The sequence below is a fragment of the Equus caballus genome, chromosome 18, assembly GCF_041296265.1.
Source record: "Equus caballus isolate H_3958 breed thoroughbred chromosome 18, TB-T2T, whole genome shotgun sequence".
In the NCBI taxonomy this organism is placed as follows: domain Eukaryota; kingdom Metazoa; phylum Chordata; class Mammalia; order Perissodactyla; family Equidae; genus Equus; species Equus caballus.
In genome coordinates, this window is record NC_091701.1 from 54,268,074 (window position 1) to 54,291,277 (window position 23,204).

The window sequence follows — 23,204 nt, forward strand, 5'->3', positions numbered from 1 at the left end:
CTATAGAGCTATCTGAATTAAACATACCAAATGAAACACTGAGTAGTTTAATTTGGAGGGAGTAAAAAAAAAATCACAGAAGATTTCACTGTATTCTGTGGTGCATGAAAATGCAACTGCTCTTATGTAACATCTAACCCTGCCTGGGAGCTAAGAAAGAGCAAGAGCTTTCTTTAGCCCCCACAATCAGGCCAGGGTTCTCAATTGCATCAGGACCTCTCAACTGGGCAAGCAAAACGTGTTAGTAAGGATTCAGAAAACTATCGACTTAGGGATAATTTGTAATAACAAAAATAGTGGCTACCACGTACCTACACATACCAGGCACTCAATTTTTCTGATGTAGAACCAGAGGTTTAGAGAGATGAAGCAATCTGCCCAAGGTCATCCAAATAATAAGCGAGCTCCTAGGGCACGGGCTGGGTCTCAGTTATCCTTCTATCCAGAGCCTCAGAGGGAGGCCGTGGTCACCGCTGATGGGGTGCCTGTGTCTTACTTTTAATGTCAGAGGTTCTCTGTTTAGTTTACTTTTTAAGTCTGTTCAAGAAATTAGCACTTGCTTGCTCACTTTCTCTCTCTGTTGTGTTAGCATAAGAGCGGTTCTTAAAATGAGAGGTCAATCCAGGAGACAGTTAAAATTATTTTCACTCTAAGTTAAGCTGACAAGTTACAGAGTAATGGTGTTTAAAGGATATGGGACATTTATTTTTAAAATGATCTCCCTAAGAGAGACAACTATCCTTCTTGTGGTAGATTCTTTATCAAATCCTTACAAGTAACCACAGAAAAAAGAGTGTTATATAACACAGCAAAATGGGAAGCCTTCCCTGTTTCCTTTTTTGCCTCTTCTATTAAAAAAAAAAACAAAAACTCTCAAAAAACAAATACCTGTCTGGAATTAGGCCCAGCTGAGTTTTTTGGATTTCACCTTGGTGAATGCTCCCACCAAAGGCAGAAGACGCTCTTGGCTTCAGCCTCTGAAATGAGATTTGGCAGCTGTCCAACACCACAGAGCAACATTACATAACAAGGCAGTGCAAGAAGCAAAAAGAAAACTACATTGAAATGAGGCTTTGGTGAGTGGGCTGGTGGCTGGGCAGAACACACTTTTACCAAGATAGAAAATAGGCAGCGGCAAGGCCATGTGAACAATGACCATTACGTAAATGCTCAGGGTTTTTCCCCCCACAGTCCACTTCTGAACTGCACACACTCACAGATCACAAGCAGTGACCTTCGGAGTGAACATTTGTGTGGGAGAGAACGGCTCCTGCCACAGAGTCTAAATTCTTCTGGGGATGTTCTCGGAAGTCAAGTATGATAACCACCCCCCCGTCTCATTTTTATACTGACACCCCACAGAAACATTTTTTGAATAACAAAGAGTAATTTCAATGGAAAGAGAGAAATACTGAGACTTCTGACCTTATTAGCAACTCTAAAAATATGTAATGCAACTCACTGTCTACCATAAGCTTGTTCCTAAGCATACTTTTTTTTTAAACAGGAAGCCCAAGCTGGTTTTAATTTTTTAGCTCCAGAGAAGAAAGCAGACTTTTACTTTTTAATGTGCTTTTTTTTTTAAAGAAAAGTATCTTTAAAATAGTTTGGGTACCAAGCTAAGAGTCATGTTTGCTCATAGTCAGCACTTTCTGGCTGTACAAAATTTGTTAAATTAAAATTGAGAAATTACTGGAAGATACAACCAAAAAACAGGGAGAATGTGCCTATTTATGCAAATCCTTAAATAGCCCTATTATTTGCTTTTAACCAATATGGAGAGAAAGTATGTACAATGAACTTGACTTAGCACTAAAATGGCATCCTTAATAGGTCAATCTGTTCCTGCTGAACACACCAGAGGGTCCATCTTTGGAGATAGACTTTAAAATCTCAGCCATTTCTAAACAGTATGATTAGTTTCTTGCTTAGGAACCTAAAGGGCTATTTTTGTGATCTAACATGCATATAACTTTATATTTCCAAAAGGATTTATTTGGGGTCATTTTCCTGATAGAGATCCTGTAATACCAGCTTGTATATCATGCAAGGAAAAACTGAGGCCTAGTGACCTACATGTATTGTGGGGTCATAAATGCAAGATGTGGTGGCGACTGTATGCACATACTGAATGGTCTCAATTTCATTTTAAATCGAAGATACTGGTTGAAAGGTAAGGTCCTTAATATGTGTAAAGAGGGATAAGAAAATGCTACTTGTTTTACCTTGAAATATTAGCAATCTTTACACAGTCCATACATTTTGGAATTTATCCTTTATCCCAAAATGATCTGAAGATCATAAAAATCTCACTATGGAAAAAGCAGAGCATATTGGGGGCTTGGTATTTAGCATTTGAGTAAATGGTAGTGTTAAAAATCAGGATGAATTACAAATTTGGAATGAAATTTCCTGCTACAGAGCCTGGTAACTTCTATCTGCTGAATAAGTGTTGAATAAATTAATAAATAATCTGAAGATCAGGGTTTCCAGCTTTATCAACTTTTGAAACCAGATACCCTCAACATCAAAACTAATGACAATTTTGTCTAAACTAAAAATATTCATGTCTCAAGAACTTCACCATAAAGTTGTATAACTATTGGGAAGTTCCTACAGAAATGCCAGTGCATCCACTCACTAAGTGTAACTGGATCTCCTTAGGCATGGCCCCACACTGTATGTTCTCTGAATTAGGTTGCAAAGGACTGAACTTCGAGGCCTTATAGCATGCCATAAATACAGGCAAGATCTACGCACAGCTTGAATCAACACCATATCACCTTGATGAAAGATGATTAAAGTATAGTTGGTAAACCACATTAACACAGTAATTAAAAACTACACACACACACATACAAGGTGAAAGCATAAAGCTATTCAAAAAGTGAAGAGAAGCTGCCAGTGCCGGCAGCATCACCAGTCCCATGGTAGCAATCCTCCTTTCATCATGGTCAGTTCATTCACAGAAGAGAAAAGGCAGAAACTAGGGGAAATGCAGACCATCTGCTCCATCCAGATGCAACAGCACATGCCTCTTCTATCCAAAGCTTTTTACCAGAAATGAACAGAGATGATCTAATCCTCTCACGAAATAACCGACAAAGGTAGTTAGACACATTTGCATCACAAATAATAACGCCAATATCTTTAAATGAGACCTCTTTAACATGAGTCAAGACTTTTACCACCAAGTATACACTGATTAAACAGAACACTAAATCAGCATTAAGAGAAAATGGGGTTGGCTTCTATTAGCTTTATTCAGCTATTCCTTAAATAAAATCATGCTTAAAACATCTTCATTCCCTAAATAGCAAGAACATTTCAGTCCAGTCATTCTAGTTTTAAAAAGACATCAGAAGATATTCCTTTAATATTGTATACTTCAAGTAATGTGCATTTCCATTCTTATAAGAAAAGGTTAAAAACAAATATTCTTACCTTGAAATTGTGAACCTTTTCATATTTTGGAATTTGCTCATTTTCTTTCAGAGTTGCTCTTCTAACAAGTGATGTCAACTGCGAATAAGCAAAGAGTTTCAGAGGTTGCCAGATTGTCACAGACGACTTTTGAGAACCCAGTTTCATTCCCAAGGCTGCTATCAATAAATCTTGCTGACGGCCCTCTTGTTTTGATTTGTGGACTGCAGCTCTATTAGTTTTCCTACCCGACCAAGACTCTTTGGATGGCATTTTGGAATTCACAGGAAAGAAATAAAACCTATATTGATCTATGTCTTGTCGATGAACTCTATTCAGCTAACAAATGAGCATTCTACCAGGCAGCACAGAACTCTAACCTACAGAGAGCTGCAGAGAAACATCACGGAGAGGTGGAGGAGGATGATGAAGCACTTCTTAAAAAGAGGTCGACTAACCAGAAAAATTCTTCTTTCTTCCTTTTTTTTTTAAAGGGCTCTATATTTAAGCATCTGAAAACTTAAGAGTCTGAACAGAAATAAAGAGTCGACGCTAACATGCAAAACATTCAGCATCTCACTATTCCTTTCTAAAAGCCCTGCAATTCTGACAAATGATACATTTCTAAAAGCTTTCTTCTCTATTCAATATATTAATGTCCATTCTGAATGAAAGATGCCTACATACTGCCTGCAATCAGTTTCTAGCAACAGACACCCTGTGAAGCCCCTAGCTGAGGGTGGGTGAAGGGAGGGATCTGACAAGGAAGGCTGGATTAGACTGGTCACCGTAAGAAAGGAGATAACCAATGAAAATCAAGCAACAGTATTTAAGTACTGTATTCCTCAACTCATTCTGTCTGTTTCTCCCTCCTCTCATGTAACATTTTCTTGCTGGCTCAAGGCAAAAAAAAAAAAAAAAATCAGTGGGAAGACAATGAGCAATGAATGAGTCATGCATCATTACAAAATGGAATTTTTTTTTCACCTATTAAAAGCAAAGGAAAATGAACACACAGCACTTGGTTTCAAAAAGAATGCACCACTCCCAGGCAAATTATGGAAGGCTCGATCTATACCATCCTTTGTGCATACAGACTGAGGTGAGTTAACTAAAACCCACTATTATTAAAGATGAGCAAAAGCTGATAAGTATTTTGATGAAAAAGAAAAGGAGTTTAATTAGGTATTGTACTATTTTCATGCAGAACAGGGAACATGCATATAACACTGCTACCACCCTGGAGCGGTCAGCTTTGTCTCCCTACCATGAGTAGTTCTGCTGTGGATCTATACTTAAATAGAGCCAACCATTATTTTAATTCTTAGTCTCAACATTCTTTATTCAAGAGCTTGAGACCAGGTCATAGTGGAGGCTCCTTGGGAATAACTGCTCCTGTACACAGGTCCCAGGTATAGGGTAAGTGCTGACAGGACCCTTGGGTGGTTGTTTGCTGGTGTAGAAAGAGGGGTGCTGGGTAAGAGACTCAAACCCAGCTCCATTTGACAGCAAGTCCTATACTCCTTACTAAGGTGCTATAAGAAGCTTAAGTTTTCCCATATTGGTTCCCTAAACATCTGTTTCCTCGTGCTACAGTAATTAAGTTTAACTCATTATGATTCTAATGTTACACTGTATTTACAGAATCTACAACTCTATATTTAAATGAATTCAGTCCCTTTGATGGTGCAAACAACTTATCTCAGATTTCATAAGCTAGAGGGAGCATGTGGCCAATGCAGATTCTAATTTAATTAGGGTATGAAGTGGTCCTTAAACCATGCTAGATATTGGAAATATTGAATGACTGATTTTCTAAACATCCCCAAATAGTTTTTTACTCACTTGAGTCTGTAGTTCCTTCTTTTAACATGGTTTATTCTTTTAAAAACATTTTTAAGTAAATAAAAGGCAGAAAATATTTGCATCTACAGAAGTTCATTTCCACAATTTATATCTTCATGTGATTAATATGAGATAAAAAATGTTCTCATTCCAAGAGGAAATACAACGGAAAGAACTTTCCTTGCCTAACCTAAATTACTCTTCAGCTTAGACCTAGTTTGTCATGTGATGACTAAAAATAAAAAGGCCAACCAACTCTCCAGTCATGTACAACCTAAAGTGAGGCTTATCTGATTCTCAGTAGGCATCAGGAAAAAAACAGAGACTCCAAAGGCAAATTTAACAGTAATTTTTTTTTCTCCACAATGTTTAACACTTAATGTTTAACTTACTAAGTTAAAGAAAACAATCACCCATGTCACCAAAATAGCTTTTTTTTCCTATTTCTGATCAAGGTCCTTTATTACAGATCATCCCTAGTCCTTCAGCTGTAGTAACTAAAATTCGACCAAAGCCTAAGAATATCCATGGTAGAGTTATCCAGAAAATTCATGCCTGGGTAAAAGTGACTATTTTGTCATTGAGAAGCAAAGTCTACTATAGACAATGCAGAGTCATAATGTCCTTCCTAATTTTTCTACCTAATCAAGAAATACTGGGTTAATTGCGACTTGGACAGCTACCTAGTGCAGTAAAGAGATAGAAAATAGCAGCTCAGGATGAAAAAGTTCTTAGCTACCCTCAAAGCGCTGGGGGTTTGGTCACTAAGATGCCCTTAATAGCTGCAAATGCACTTCTGATTAACTTTGCTGAAGAGCTCAAGTTATGAGAGCTGCTAACTCTAAAGTTCAGAACCAATACCAACGTTCTGACGTTCCAGACAAATGTATACCACTCATCCTTATATTTATCTGGCTATATCGACCTGGATAGTTACAGCATCTATTAATTATGGCTATCATTTATTGATTGTCAATTACTTATGTTTTAGGAACCCAGCTAAGCACTTCTCATACAGAAGTGCAGTACATGTAGGAGGCAATGCGGCCTTCAAGGCTCCATTCAAACACCCCCTCCTTCATGAAGCCTCTGATGATTTGTCCCAATCAGATGCGATCTCACCCACCTGTGAACCTCAGGGCCCTTCACTTGTTCATTAATTATGAGATTATCATCTTCTACCTCAATCACAGTTAACTGTGTAGTTGCTTACATAGAATTGGGTCTTATACATCTTAGAATAAATCCTAAATCTAGTAAATAGCTTGCACAAATAAAGGTTCAATAAATATCTGGTTAAAAAAATAAAATCTGGGGCCGGCCCCGTGGCACAGTGGTTAAGTCTGTGCGTTCCGCTGCAGCGGCCCAGGGTTTTGCTGGTTCGGATCCTGGGTGCAGACATGGCACCGCTCATCAAGCCATGCTGAGGCAGCATCCCACATGCCACAACTAGAAGGACCCACAACTAAAGATATACAAGTATGTACCGGGGGGCTTTGGGAGAAAAAGGGAAAATAAAATCTTTAAAAAAAAAATCAAATGAAATGAGGACAACTATTTTTATCGGGGAGGCAGAGTGTTGTAATAAAAAAGAAGGGATTTGAAATCAGTGACAATGAAGTTTGAATCCTGACCTTGAGAGACTGGCTTGGTGCCTTGGTTACCTCACTACATACTATGAATACGAATACCTACTTTATATAGGTTACTGGGCAGTTTAAAGGGGATGAAAGGCAAAAGAGGAAAAGACTGTCTGTAGACAGTAAGCACTCAATAAATGAGAGTATTGACAGGGGTGCTGTGCCAAATATTAGCTGCAGGGTATGCTGGGTAGGATAAAACATGGGTTTCTGACCTCAAGAAGTTAGTAGATTAATCTGCTTTTATTTATAACATAGAAACATGCCTGGAAGTTCCTGCCCTTCCCTACATATTATGGTCTCCCCCAAAGTCCCCAAATTCTAGTTCTATCTTTTAAAAGGCATATAACGACAAGTATGTTAGTTGAAGGAGTGGGGTTGGGGCCGGGGGATGGAAACTGGAAAGGAAAGGAGATTGCCAGCATTTGTGAAGAAGCCAGGAACAATGTTTGAGGCTTCATTCATATTGTTGTCCCATTTATTGGTCACAATCATCCTGGGAGTATGTTGTATAATGGACATTTTATAGATGCTCACAGAGTGACTTGCTCAAGGTCACAGACAGGAAGTGGAAAGTCTGTGATCTGAATCCCTGTCTTTGTCCCCAAAGCCCAACACTTCTTTGTGCTACCTTATATTCTGCTACCTTATAATGAGAGCAGGAGACAGACCCGAAGTTTAGGGATAGAGCCTCTCATATTCTGGTTCTATAGAATAGAAGAAAACAGTCTAACTAGGTGGTGGGTCTAAACCAGCAGGGCACGTATCCCACAAGGTCATTCTTGCTGGAAACACCAGCAGTAGTTAGCTCTTTATTGTGACTGGGAATCTTCAGCCTGTCTTAGACCTGACTCTGGCCATCAGTGATACTGATATCACTTTCGTATGCTCACCTGAAAGAAAGGGACTGGCCTGGAAAAAGAGATGGAGAATGGGCAGATTCCACAACCCTCTTTGCTTCTACCTTTGTCCAGACCATCTGTAATGTAGAGAAGTGGACTACAAATATGGTGTGTGTGGAGGTGGGGAGTCATGTGAGGAATAAAGAATGGAAGGCGGCCATAGGTGACCTTGGAAAGGTAGACATTTGCTGTTTGTCAAATAAAGAAATTTCTGCCGCTGACCCCACTACCTTGTTGTTTGTCTAGTAATAATACTGGATTTGTGCTGAGCTAGCCTCTCATCTTCACTAGGCATAGAACAACAGGATCATGGGCAACGGAGCCAGACAAAGGTGCTGACTTTAACCCTGTCATCTATTGGCTGTGGGATGTCCTTGGTCAAGTTACTAATTTATTTCAGTCGTTTCTTCATGTGTAAAATGGATGAAAAGTACTTACATTATGGAATTATTAAGAATTAAATGAGCTAATATGTGGGACACATTTTGCACTATTCCTGGCACAGACAGTAATCAATAAATAGGAGTTTCCCCTCCTTTCTTTGTAGTACACTTCTTTTCTCACAAATATCTGGTTTTTAATGTGGGACCAAGACTTAAGCCAAAAGAATAAATCTCCCATTACTGAATATTAGGACTCGCTAATAGTAAGAATATTCTCTAGGAAACTGGAAGGACCTCACACAAATAGCCACCTCCTTTATAACATCATGATGATGCCACAGACTCATGAGCACAATGCTCCCATTAACTAAACTAAGTCAACATTCCATCCAAAAAGCACAAGAAGGGAATATTCTAACTGGCATGTCCCTGAGGCTCAGGGAGATGAAGAGTAGCTGGATTAACTACTGGGTGATATAAGTCACTGGCTTACACTTAGCAAAATCTTGCAATTTCTATAAAACATTAAAACTGAGATATAAACAATACAGCTTTTCCACTATCAAGATCTGTAGATCAAGCAAATTCAGCGCACTCTAGATACACAGATTTATTCATAGCTTGGTCCCCCCAACCATAATTTGTAACCAAATTTCTCTCCTTTAGAGCCAAGACTGGAATATACTTCAAGGTACTTAACAACAATATGTCAGTGTACATTTATTAACTGACAACTACATGGCATTGTACTAGTAAATGCTTTACATGTGTGCAGTTTAGCTGTTAAAACAATCAATAAGGTAGGTATCATTTTACAGATGAAGAAACAGAAGCTCAGAGAGAGTAAGTGCCTTTCCCAAGGTCACCTAATTAGCACATGATGAGAATAGGATTTGAATTCAGGTCTATGTGACTTCCAATTCTGTGTCTTTCCTCTAGGCCATCCTGCCTCTCATATTATCTGTTGTCAACATGCAATTTTGAAAGGCTATCATTTGAATAAATTTCTGGATCATTTATATTCTAGTACTCCTTGAATCACTAGCCATTTCAGTACTGCTTATATTTGAATTCATAGTATCTACCAGATTCATCTCCTTAACCAAAATTTTCAAATGTATTTTAAGTCAAACATTAGAGCCTTCTTTACAGAACTCTACACATTCCTTAAATTATGTTAGGATAAACAACTTTTTATGTTGCATAGGAAACTCTTACCTCCTGCCAGGACTCTAATTTTTATGCTACTGGCATCAGTCATGTCATAATTCCTAATCCCTCTTCATTACATAGCTCCTCTAGCATTAACATAATATCCATCTAAACAGATAACAATAAGGTACATCAATGCATTCATTTCAGCATACAATAAATTTAAATTACACTACTAACATTGACACTATCAAACTCTGTACATGCTCACATGTTCCCTGACAGACTCATATGCAAAAACTATAAACATAAGACATTTGAACAGACAACGCAAACAAAAAAGTTCAGTCCTGCATTCTTTATTCTTACAAGAAACAACAGAAATGATCAAACTCTCCAAGTGCCAGTTTTGAGGGAGATTTTGCACTCTGCATGAAGAAAACCAGGCCCCAAGAGAAGGGGCTGGAGTGGCATATAGCCTGGTTCTGACTGATAGCAGCCAAGTCACTGAATTTTTCTAAGTCCCAGCTGGATTAAATGAACTCCATGGTCCTCTCTATATTTTTAACAAAAATTGAAAAGGAAGAAGGAAGGTTCGTAACTCATTCAGCACACAGGGATGTAAAGATCTGGGTGTGTCTATGCGGGAAAGCCTAGCCTGGCTATCTCCAGTGAGTCCATACAGGCGGCTCTGGCTAATTTACTATGGGCTTTTGTCTGGCACCCAGTCTTGTAGGCTCAGAAACTTAATTTGTCAGCACAAGGAGATCATATCTATTTGTCAAGGGGAGGCTATATTATAATACCAAGCTCATGAAATTTAGAGGTAAAAGCAGAATGACAGTTGTCTACTTTATACTAAGATAAGAGATATAATTATCACAAAGTGGTTGACCAACAGGCTCTTTTCTGGAAGCACACCTACACTGGAAACAAAAAATTATTAGGAAGTTGATTAGAATGGAATCAGAACAAGTGGCATGGGTTAGATGAACTGAATATGTAATGCATAGAGTTAAGAGATTTGTTGAACGCTCTTTAATTAGGACAGTCATGCCAATGGACTAGAACACTCAATGTCCACTTAGTGGGGCTCCCTCATTTTGTCAGAGTTTAGATGAACATAAGCAACTTCTACTTCTCCGAGTCTCCTCTTCCTAGGCATCTCTTTACAATTATTTTGCATTATCTCTGCTCAAATATCTTTGGTGGTGATCCTAAAGTCAATTCATAAGACACAGTCTTATTTTTTCATGTACAAGTTCTTAATGGATACTAGATTGTAGCTCTGATGTACTGATAACAATTTATATAATAGGTACTTTGGGCAGATAAAATAAAATAAATGGAAGATGTTTTCCAGTCTGGAATTACATAACCACAAGTTAATATATACACATAATATATATAAAATCACACTTGTTGTTAGTGCCCTGGAGTTGATTCTGACTCCTCGTGACCCTGTGTACAGCAGAGCGGAACCCTGTCCAGTCTGTTTGCGCCATCCTCTCACCTTCCGGTGCCGCGTCAGACAATGCTCTGCTGCTATTCATCATGCAGCCACCACAGTATGACGACAGACGGGTAGTGTGGTTCCCTGACCGGGAAACGAACCCGGGCTGTGGCGGTGAGAGTGCTGAAGCTTAACCACTAGACTACCAGGGCTGGCTTAAAATTACATAATAAGAGTGAAATATTCTAATCTAACACCCTCCACTATTTGGCCACTGGCAGTGATGGTTGTACAATGATGATCATAACAACATTCTTTCTTGGTTCTTCCCAGTGAAAAGCTGAAATCAGCCTCAATGGAAACTTTTTCTCAATTTTTTCCCCCTAAAATAAACCTGAGGGGCTACTTAGGGAAATGTATCATTAACATTTTTGTTTTTTGTTTTACTCAAATTTTGATACCTATTACCTGCAAGACTTAAAGAAACACTATGGTTGTTCTGTAAAAACAGAGGAGATAAAATTAGGGAAGCTCTAACACTTTATCAATAATTAATTGGGACTTTAAATCCAGTGCAAAACTCTTGAATGATGGACTTTTGCACTTTCTCAAAAAGCTTTTAGTTGAAATATACAGATGGTAAATACAACTAAAAAGCAGATTCAGATTGACATCAGGAGTATTTTCACATTTTAAGCTGCCACATGAGCTTATTTCAGTCCTGTGCAATCATCAATGTAACAGAAGAAAGCCAGTGTATCAGAATAAAAGGTAGGTACTGTATTTTCAGTTTCCCCATTCCTCTAGTGCCTTCATTGATTAGGCTAGGGTGATGGCTATGTGATTTGGTTATTTTAAAAAGGACTGTCACCAACTTTCTTAAACTTAAGTTATAAAAGTTTATTTCCTTCATGTGTAGTTTGATTAGAATATTCCAATTGTAATTTATTTTAATATTCATTTTAAGCCTCAATAAAGATAAATGTTGACTCATGGTATGAAGTATATTTGTGAAGTTCAAACATACTTTTGAAAACCCATTTCTATTATTTGAAAATGGCAGTAGTGGCCTGAAGGTAAAAGATTTAACTTTCATAAACAATTACTCTGAGAAGACGTGTAAGCATGGGCATAATTCATAGACGTGTTCACTGTTCCCCTCACTGCCAGACATTAACTTGTCTTTTCTTTGTAATGACATGCTATATGGCATGCTCTACATCAAGGTAATGATGTTAAAAAGTAAAAATAGCGTGCATCTGGGTATTTGCTAAAATAAACTTTTCATATCACATCCACAGTATTTCATTGACAAAAGTCCTTTTAGTTCAAAGGATCCTAATGAGATTGAGAACTTTAACAACCCTTAACTTGAATGCTCTCCTTTATATGAGATAATTTATATATATATATGTTTATATATAAAAGAATCTAATTATCTATCTATCTATCTATCTATGTACTGTGTCTCAAATGGAACTCGACATCTTAAGAGTGATGTGAGGCACCTGGACCAGGCCCATAAATGATCAGTGCATTAGAGAATAAGACACAGAACGTCAGACTGCAATCAACTTTCTGTGAGGAGGAAGAAGAAAGGATTAAAGGATGATTTAAACATCTATCTTCTAGTGACATTTTAATGTCTCGAGAGGGATTTTCACCTTGCCGTTTTCCTCCTCCACAAAGGATACGTTAATGGGAGATAATTTAAGGAGCAATTGAAGATCTTAGGTTGATAAGGTCACATCTTATTTAAGGCTGTCTGGCCAGCTGAGGCTTATGCTTTACTACCTTTTCCAGCAAAATGTCCACAAGAGCCAGCCACAGTGAACGGGGACATGCAGGGACCCTGGGGTGGCTCTCTAAGCTCCCCTATAATGTACCCATATGAAAATGTTCATACAAAAATGTTTTCCATCAATTACTACTGGGTAAAATTGATATTTCTAGGAAGATGTGTCATATGCATCTTAGGTTTAGCATATATCCCTGTCAAGTGGCAGGAAATTCATAATCTAGTTTCAGGAGAGCAGGCCTGGGTGACTGACGGAGGCCTCAGAGGACCGCTTCTGGCAGCAGGCCTGACTACATGGCCATGGTGCATAGCAAGAGGAATCTGGAAGGTAAATGCCTTAATAATCCTGTTCTAGTCCTACTTTACAATAACTTTAATTACTGTATTCTTCTATCTATTTGGTTAAAAAAAAAATCCAGGCCTAGCTCTTACGCTGCCCCCAAATCAGTATCCCTTACACAGAGGTTTAGATTTTACAAAGTACTTCGCCACACACACTATTTCATTGCCTCCTCACATTCCTGTTTTTACACAAAGAAATTTCAGCGATGTTAAGGCATTTGCTCAGGGGCAGATAATCAGTAAGCAAAGGAGCCATGATGGAAGCCCAGTGCTCCTGACTTCACGCCCTGCCCTCTCTCCACTCTGTGGTGCATCCCTGGGACTTGGGGACGTGATTACTCAACCTGTGATAAGACTGACTTGCCTTGAGTAAGGCCCAGGGTGACAAAGACCCAGAACCATCAGCAAGCAGAAATATTCACAGATGAAAAGGACCGCCCCCAATTCACTTCTAAGCCTGACAAATGGTTTACAACAAACAGAGAAGTAAGGTCAGCCTTGGTGATTCATTCTGGCATTTTTAAAAGCCTCTTTCATTATTTTGATGGTGGTGGGTAAAGTGATATGTTGCTCTTACTTAGATACATGCAGATCCTTTGTCAAATGTCTATTAGGGCTTCAAGGAGAGTTACGGAGCAGCACGCCTGTTTTTGTTTTTGCGTTGGCTTTTCCGGTTCCTTAAATAAAAACCAATCAACAAAACTACCCTCTAAACCAATGAACTGAGAGAGCAGTCTTGTGAGCAACTAATTAAGCTGTCTTTAGAAATAGGTAATGAAGCTTTCCATTAAAATTCACCAAACAGCCACACACAATTTACAAGGTGGAAAGCCATCCCAATCTCATGGGTAAACAAGTAAGGAAGTCTTAGAACAGAGATTCCAGAGTGGCCAATGCAGTGAGTAATTAGGATGCATTTTATCTTTAAAAGAATATAGTATTTAAAAAATAGGGGTTTGGGGTTCTAGACATGTGGCCTGAGAAGGTGTAAATACTTTACATAGCCCACAAATTCATTTAAAGAAAATACAGAAATGGTCAAAGTATACATGTACAATACAAGGTTCTCAAATAGTTTTCATTCAACAAATATTTTATTCAGTATTTACTATGTTCTGGGCATCAGTGAAACTGTGGCAAATATCAGAAAATAAGGCTCTAGGCTATTTACATAAGGACTAGATATTAAGCCAATAAGTACATATTTCATGAGTTAATAACAATTGGGATAAATACTGGGTGGGTAATGGATTTTTTCATCCTTTTTTAATCCTAATAATCACATTTTCTAATAAAGGTTGAATTTATTTGTGAAATCTATGTCAATGCCCTCTTCCCAAGCTGCTTCCTCCTCTCCTGGTCCTTCTGAGATTCTAACAGGTGACTTCTACCCGTCTCTCCATCCCAGATCTCTCTCCTTAGAATATGGACGTGCCTTCAAATGGCTTCTAATGCCCAAGCCACAGGGTAGCCTGCTGACTGCCTCATACAGTCCTCTTATCAGAAATCATGCAGACAGGGAGGTGTCATTTATAAACCCTCCTCCTTAATCTGCCTAACCACCCCCCCACCCTTTCCATAGAGTTAAAACAATTAAAAAAAAGTTTTTAATTGAAGTTCAGTGTTATCTATAGTTAAGAGGTTAAAAGCTTGGCTCTTGAGTAAAGACTATCTGTAAAAGACATTCAGCCCTATTTACTAGTTATGGGATTGTAGGGGAAGTCTCTGTTTCTTCATCTGTAAAACTGGAATGATGGTGGTCCTACCTCATAGGACTGTTGGGAGGATGAGATGAGCTAATGTATGTAGAATGTATGGAATGGATGTAAAGTACGCATTCTCAGTACCCAGCAAGCAGAGAGCTCTCAATGCTGTCAAAGCCCAGGTGGTGGTGGTGATGTCGAAACTGCCATCATCATACTCAGAACAAAGAAGGCGCTAAATGTGGAAAGAATGAGGGCACAAAGTTCATGGCACATTTGTAACTCTCAGTGAATTCTCCAGACTCACAGATGAGTGCTTGTCTGAATGAGTCCAGCTTCCTGCCCTTACAATACTGCCAGAATAGATTTAATACAAAAAAATATGGCCATTTTCTTACAATGGGCACTTCTTAAATGTCTTACAGCTAAGTTTTTAAAAAAGTAATGGCTGCCCAGAGGTGCAAAGAAGAAAGGCATTTTAAATACTGTTTCCTCATTTGATAGCTGAAATGTATGCAAATATGAACTGAAAACATGTTAGAGAGAAAATCTGTGACAACATAGGTATCTTAGCAACATAGCTGACTAAAGGATGAGACTGAATTGAAAACATTTGTTGTGTTAAGAGAACAGGTGCCACCTGAAGTACAAAGGATGCTTGGGATTCAAAAACTGCAGTTTTCAGTTCTAAAGATTGTTGAATCATTGTGGCTTAATACGTAGGATCAAAACAACTATTATTGTGAAGGAACAGTGCAAAGTGCATGAAAATTTATGGAAAAATAAAAACCCTCTGTAATGATGAGTTCCAAAAAAATGATAGAAGGAAAAGGGAATTTGGGTGATATCTACTATTGGTAAGCTTAAAGTTTATTTTTCTTCCTACAAATTCAAGCACAAAACTTGTTAGAAAATTGCAAGATGAAACTATTTTCAAATGCACGTCTCAATAAGGAAGACATTAAAATAAAAAGTATGATGCTAAAAAAATAGCTTGCCCAAAATATCTCCTCCTGCGGATCAGCTGTAGATTTTTTTTAAGTGGATGCTTTTGTTACATTTTTCACTGTTAGAAATCTCAAACCATGTCATCAGTTGAATAATGTTTCTTTGTTGTTTCCAATTTTAAAAGAACCCAGTCTTTGAGATACTAAGTATAGAATTTAAAGTACTCTTTTATACCAATGGTACTGCTTTTAATGAACGACAGCATATTAAATTAGTTATTGTGGGTGACAATTTGGATAGTTTTCTTTTCTATCTCTATCTCTGTTGTTTCTGCTGTGGATTACATTAAGTTTAGAGTTCTACACCTCCACATTTGAAAAACTCTCCAAAAGAGAAAGAGTTAGCCTCATACCAAATGATGTAAAAGATAGCTGGGTCTGTCTAGGGATGGTTTTCTTGAGGGAAAGTATTGTTTGAGTTGCAAGCTGAGTTAGCTGCTTTTTCCACAGAATACCATTTTTTACTTGGAAGAACAACTAACATAAATTTTGGTTACTCAGACTTGGCATTTTCTCAAAACTGAACAAAGTGAGCCTGCCGCCTCAAAGAAAACAACTGACAGTCAATGATAAAATTCAAGCTTTCGAGTGAAAATAAGAATTTTGGAAATTCTGTACCTGCCACCCTGAACTTGACAGCTTCCCACTACTTAAATGACTTTTCTGTTGAGACCAATAATATTATTAACAAATGTGATTTTTTAACGATATTGCATAAAGAAACATGTCAAGTTTAGAAGAGCTACATAACTCAGTGAACCAATATTTTCTAAATGACCAATGCACATGTTACAGAATCATGAATAGCTGAAAGATCCATTCAGAGTTCAAGACAGACCAATGGATTTTAGTGTAATAGAATAAGAAATGCTTATTGATAAGGTTTCAGATTCCACATTGCAAGTAACCTTTAAGAAACTATCACTTATCCAGTTTGGGTGTGATATCAGAGAGAAATATCCACAATTATCTGAAAAGGCTGTTAAAATACTCCTCTCTTCTCCAAATGCATATTTTTATGAGGTCAGATTTTCTTCACGTACTTCAACAAAAATAACATATCACCACAGACTGAATGCAGAAGCATTTATGAGAATCCAGTTGTTTCCTAATATTAAGACATACATTAAAGAGATTTACAGAAATACAAAAAATGCCACTCTTCTAATTAAATTTGTTTCATAAAATATGGTTATCTTAATAATAATAATAACACTATTATGTTAACATATAGTGGGTTTATTTTTAAAGTGAATTAATAGATATTTTTTAAAAATCTGTTTTAATTTCCAATATGGTAAATATCAATAGATATAATCCACATAAATAAAAGCTTTTTGAGGTCCTCAACTATTTTTAAAGTGTAAAGGGGCCCTGAACCCCCAAAATTTGAGAACCGCTGATCTAACCCATTAGTTGTAACCTTTACTGTGCAATAGGATCTCACACACACACGCATATAGAAAGACAAACATATTAATCGATATCTGGACCCCATGTTGATTCTACTGAATCAAAATTTCTGCAAGCTTCTCTATTATATATAAAGCTTCATTGGTGAGAACACTGATCTGATTTGGCTCCTTAATCAAAAACTATTTATGACTGCATATTTTAGAACTTCTCCAAAAGTTTACTTTACATTAGTTTTTTTCATTTTCTTCATTATTTTATTTCTCAAAACTATTATCATAATAATATCTTTAATTTTTTTCTTTTATAGTTAGGAATGCTAATCTTTATTCATTGTTATTGGTTTCTCTGTTTCTGAGAGATACCGTGGAAAACAATAACCTGTCAAATTCTGTTGAAAAGCTGAGAGGCTTCGTTTGCTTCATTTTTCTTTTCTGCTTCTAAATTATAGTAAACTCTCTATAGTAAGCTTTACATATAGTCTCTAGAGTATTGATTTGAAAAATACTTCACCTACCTTCAAAATCTTGTTTATTTAGGAGGAGACTGTCAACTCAGAGGTCTTTTGTCAAAGAGCTAAGTAAGCTTCAACTTTGATAATGAAATGCTAATAAGTACTTTGAAGACTGAAACGATGAAAACCTTAAGATGTCAACCTGAATTTAAGTCAACTGTTGAAAATGCAAAAGTGCGCTGACATCTTAAATAAATATGACACGCTTTATTCTAAATCTTAGTTACCAATATATTTCATTAATACACAAATTATGTTAACCATTTAATCTGGTTTAGTTATAAAAACTTTAGAGAAACTTATCCAGATCTCATTCTACTAAGTTACTGTGATTTGAAACATGTTGAATTATTGACAGCTTTGCACATTTATGTACAATTTACACTATCACATAAGTATAAAATCCTTTCTTATTTATTTTTGTTGTTCCTATGAAAGGAACAAGACTATCCGGATTTACACATTTCTGTGGTACTTAAAGAAGGGAGGGGAGTATTTGACACAAGCAACCATCAGAGAACTGAGCTACAATATAAGGAAGGATGTTTTGTTTCATTTTTTTATATTAAAAAATTCAGTAGTCATAGGTTTACTTATTCGGTAAATTTGAATCCTTTTATTCTTTTAACATTTGATAAGAGATTATTTTAAAAACTGAACATAAGGGTTGCAGATCTAGAGTGCCACGTCTCAATGGATGAAGGGCCCACGTGAACCACGCTTCAACTTCCTGGGGACGGTTCCCAGGTGTTTTAGCCTCTCCCTTTTGAGTAATCCAGTTACTCAAAATATGGTGACCCACTTAGTCTACATACTAACACAGGCCAAGGTGCAGTCTCTACAATGACACCAAGCGGCATTTGGCGGAAAGGTCTGGTTGTCCTCTGTGATTTCATTCTTAAAAATAAAGGATGCACGATTACGACACACCTGTAGGATCCTGTGATAACTCACCATAAACCTATCACCCCCAAAGATACCCATGTTATTATAATACCCACCCTCAAAAGGATTCCTATAAAGATTAAAGGAGATAATCTGGTAAAGGACTTTGCACACTTTCTGACATACAGAGGCTCAATTAAGCACTAGTTATTTCTGTTATTCTTAGTTTTATAACCCTTAGAAATGTATTTTGGGGAGCTAGAAGATACTTTCAATGTCCTGAGGCCAAAGGTAATTACGTCACTGGCTCAAAGATTTACAATCCCAGTCAGTAGCAGAGCCAAGCCTGTACTTAAATCTGCCTGTTCTACCTCTTAGAATCATAAAAAGTTCTCAGAAGTACAGAATCTTAAGTCTGAAAAACGTCTTGAGGGTTAACAAAGAGAACTTATGGGTTGTGAATCATGACAGTTAGAAGGGACCTGAATGACATCTACAAAGCTGAGTCCTTCAGTTTACAACTGAGGCCCAGGGAGGCTGATGACATGCTTAAAGTGACATCATTAAAGTCCTAAGACGAGGATCCAGATCTCCTGTCCAAGGAGATGCACAATAAAAAAACGGTTGTTTTGGGTGTGTGTAGGGGGGAATGGCTGGATAAATAGGAGATAACATGCCATAATCAAAGCTCCTTTTGAAGAGCTTCTATGTGAGGTAAAGGTGAATCTCTGTAGAAAACAAGTCTTAAAAAATAAGGAATTAAGAGAGGACGGGAGGCTGGCCCCGTGGCCAAGTGGTTAAGTTCGCGCTCCGCTTCAGTGGCCCAGGGTTTCACCAGTTTGGATCCTGGGCACGGACACAGCACTGCTCATCAGGCCATGGTGAGGCGGCATCCCACATGCCACAACTAGAAGGACCCACAACTAAAATATACAACTATGTACTGGAGGGCTTTGGGGAGAAAAAACAGGAAGAAAAAAACAAAAGATTGGCAACAGTTGTTAGCTCAGGTCCCAATCTTTAAAGAAAAAAAAAAAAAGAACTGACAGGAATAGCATAAGGACAGCATTTGAACTAGATGCTTGGACTGCTCCAAAGCTACGACCAAACGCTAGCATCTACGGCTACAGAAAGTCTTACGAGTCTTAACACCACATCAAATGCTAAAGATCTACTACTATGTAAGTATTCTGTCCTAGAGAGAAAAATAAATAAATTTAGCTTAAATGTTTAGAATATTTTTGTATAAAACCACAAGTGAGGCCGACCCAGTGGCGCAGCAGTTAAGTTTGCACATTCCGCTTTGGTGGCCTGGGGTTCGCTGGTTCAGATGCCAGGTGTGGACCTATGCACTGCTTGTCAAGCCATGCTGTGGTAGGCGTCCCACATACAGAGTAGAGGAAGATGGGCATGGATGTTAGTTCAGGGCCAGTCTTCCTCAAAAAGGAAAAAAACCCCAAAACCCCGAAGTGAAATATTAAAAATACTTGTTTTACAATCTAACATCACTATGATTTACAAAACACATATATATGAAAAAAAAACCCCCTTTGTAATAACTATGAACACCGCTTCCAAATAAAGGCATCTGTCCTATTCACTATTTAGGCAAGGATTTTGGGGGGTTTTGTCTATAAGGGAACAAAGGGAATTCACTATTCACACTGAAATAAGTGGTAATTAGAATGTTACGTCTGCAAGATAGCAAAATAGTCCTAGTTTATATAGCAGTTTCAGCTAAGCCCCTCTTGTGCACGCTGCAGATGGAAACTATGAAAATCCATTCTCCTCCAAATGCTTCATTAATTTAGAACTGGGTAACTCTGAAGAGCAGACAAGCTTGGCTATGATTACATATGAAGCTAATGTACAATTTTCTACATTCCACAAATGCAGAAATATGCTTCTCTCATATAAAGTTTTACACAGTTTAAAGATATAGAGTATTCCAAGAAAAACAATTGTACACGCTTTTAAGTTATCCTGAAAGTTAATTAACTTATAAATCTAAATTTTTGGTTAGTTATCCTTATTCCTAAAGAAATATTTATTTTTAAAGTATTAAATATTCTGGAAAGAAATCTTTTACTTGAAGGGAAAAATTCATTTTGCAAAAATAAACAAAATTCTAAATTTAGAAAGTCTATTAAAAAGACTCTAGTGTAATCCTAATCTGAACTAAGCAAAAACATTTTCACTTAATGATTTAAAGACCGATTACTTAAGGAAGATTTATTATAAAAACATAGCATGCAGGAAAAAGAGCACTGGTCACTTAAGAATGAGATTTCTTGGAAAAACACTTTCTCTCTATATATCCCTGTTTCTTCATTTTTAATATTCTAGGTGTACAAGATGGAAAATTTGCTTCATGAGAAGATCCATGGTTGTCTTGTTCAGTACTGGGCACAGTAGCCCAAATAAGGTACTCAATTACTATTTATAGAATAAATGAATAAAAAATATATTAAGAGATTGCTTAAGTAATTACTATATACTAACACAATAGAATATTATATAGACATTTAAAATAATAGAGCAGAAATACACTTATTCACATGGAAAGATTTTTCACAACCTAATTGTCAGTAAAGCAAATTACAAAGTAGTTCATATAGAAGAAACATGTTTACATGTTTTCTCTCTTTCTTCTCTCCCTCTCTCTCTCTCATACACACATACACAAACTCTGGAAGGATAAACAGGAGAATATTATTGGTTATGTTATCTGTCAATAGTGGGATTTGGTGTGATTTTTATATTCTTACTGTTTTTCATTGCTTCATTATTTTTGTAAGCAATGAACATGAATTACTTGTATAATAAAAATATTAAAGTTTAAAATAATCTTTGCATAGGAAGACTAGAAGGAAACCCACCAAAACATTAACATACAGTCATCTTTGGATGGTGGAGCTATGAGCAATCCCCTCTCTTCTCTTTTTTTGATTTTACAAAATAAGATTTTACAAAATCTTATTTTTAAGATTTTTTAATAAAGAACATGTATTTCTTTAAGACTAAGATAAAATCTCTTAAATTCATTAATTACATTTATCAACACATGATTCATTTTTTTAAAATTTAAGAATAGTCTTAGGTAACACGATTGGACTTGTTCACAAATATGACCTATATATATTAGCAGGACACGATGAGCTAGTCAGTGCAGATAAAACATTCTTATGATTCTCTACTACTTTCACACTCTGGTACTCCCCTCTCTCCACCACTATTCCCAGTCCTCCCAGCCTTAAGAAACACGAGACCTCCACAAGGTGGCCAATAAACGAGGCAGAGTGCCAAAAGAGGGTCACAAGGGGTTTAGAGCGCCTGAGGCCCACTTGCTTAGCAAGCAATTCCAGATCACTGGAAGGCCTGCTCTAGTCAAAGTGCATTGAAACCATTACTAAAATTAACATGCAAATCATTTAGCCTATTTTTAAGAAATCAGAGTGAAGTCAAGGTTCTGTTTATATTAACATTCCCCTCATTCATTCACATTCCAATAGGTTTTTCTGAGGGAGGCAGGAGAAAAGTTACAACCATGTCTCCAGAAATTTTATACAACCCATAGTCCACCTACGGGGGCTTCTTACACAAGGGAACACTGTCCTTCACCTGGGACCAGGCAGAGAACTCTCTAGTCTACAAGACTCTTGAGTGGGTTGCACCTGCAAGTTTTCAAAGATTCTAGGAAAAGAAATCTAAGTGCTCTAGTGGCCTTAATAATGCTGGAAAAACAAAAGCTTTAGTGGTGGTCCATAGAGAATTCTAAAATCATATCACTGCCACAAAGAATACCTTTTCCCCTTTGAGTAGACTAGGACAGGGAAGCAGAACAGTTTTTCTCATTGTGACACCTGGTAGAGCTCACAGAGAGTAGGGGACACTCTTCTTTCCCATCAGCTTCTTTCCCTACTCCTGTGGGACCTATTCCGAGCCAGAGAGGAATGGCAAGGGGACAGCCAGTGATTAAGGGAGAGCTGGCCACCTTCTAGCTGGCCGATTGCTTCTGGCTCAGGTCCAAGATCCCAGCAGAGCAGAGACCTTCCTCCCTGTACCTAAGAATCCTCTCTCATTGTGTACCCAAATTGATTGAAGTCCTTATTACAGGATAAAAAGTGAAGAGTCCATAATGATAGGATTGAAACCTTCAACAACTTACAGTGCCTTGCAATCGCTACTACACACCAATAATTCCTTAGCTGCTCACATTTCCCTAAAAAAAATGACCTGAGAAATTTTTACATCTAAAATGTACTTAAAGATAATAAGATGATGTGTTTATAATAAATAAAAAGAGAAAAGATGACAGTAAGGAGTGCTGTAAGTGTGGAAAACTAAAACATAAAATAGGATGTCACCTGTCATATCAAAACTTTAAAAAAATTTCTTGTCCTGATAGAAATCTAATCAGTGGTTTCCCTGGGGCAGGGGGTGGGGGTGGATTTTCTACGGAGGGGCACTAGGGAACTTTCTGGAGTAATGAAATATGGTATATTTGATTGTAGTGGTGGTTCACAGGTGTATACACTTGTCAAAGCTCATCAAACCATACATGTAATGGTGTGCATTTTACTGTATGTAAATTATACCTCATTAAAGTTGACTTACAAATATTCTTGGAAAATGAGCCTATAAAAGAGATATAGGCTCATGTGTAGAGTTTCTGCATTACAAGGAAAACCAGGACTTTCTCAAGGGGCAGAGGACTATAGTTTTTTCCTATGAACTTGGGCAG

General features: G+C 37.4%; 1 protein-coding gene and 1 long non-coding RNA gene across 7 annotated transcripts in view; one reads left to right on the forward strand and one right to left on the reverse strand.

Moving 5' to 3' along the window:
• Positions 1–23,204, reverse strand: part of CHN1 (chimerin 1) — a 184,901-nt gene that overhangs the window by 45,277 nt on the left and 116,420 nt on the right. For all 6 annotated transcript variants that reach the window (XM_070241265.1, XM_023622028.2, XM_070241266.1 and 3 more), the window contains one exon: positions 3,445–3,522. In XM_070241265.1, the coding sequence (XP_070097366.1) occupies positions 3,445–3,522 (78 nt within the window). The remainder of the gene's footprint in view (positions 1–3,444; positions 3,523–23,204) is intronic.
• On the forward strand, positions 4,408–12,412 carry LOC138918668 (uncharacterized). The gene is made up of 3 exons (XR_011428276.1): positions 4,408–4,525; positions 6,630–6,747; positions 12,292–12,412. It is a non-coding gene; the product is annotated as an uncharacterized lncRNA (long non-coding RNA).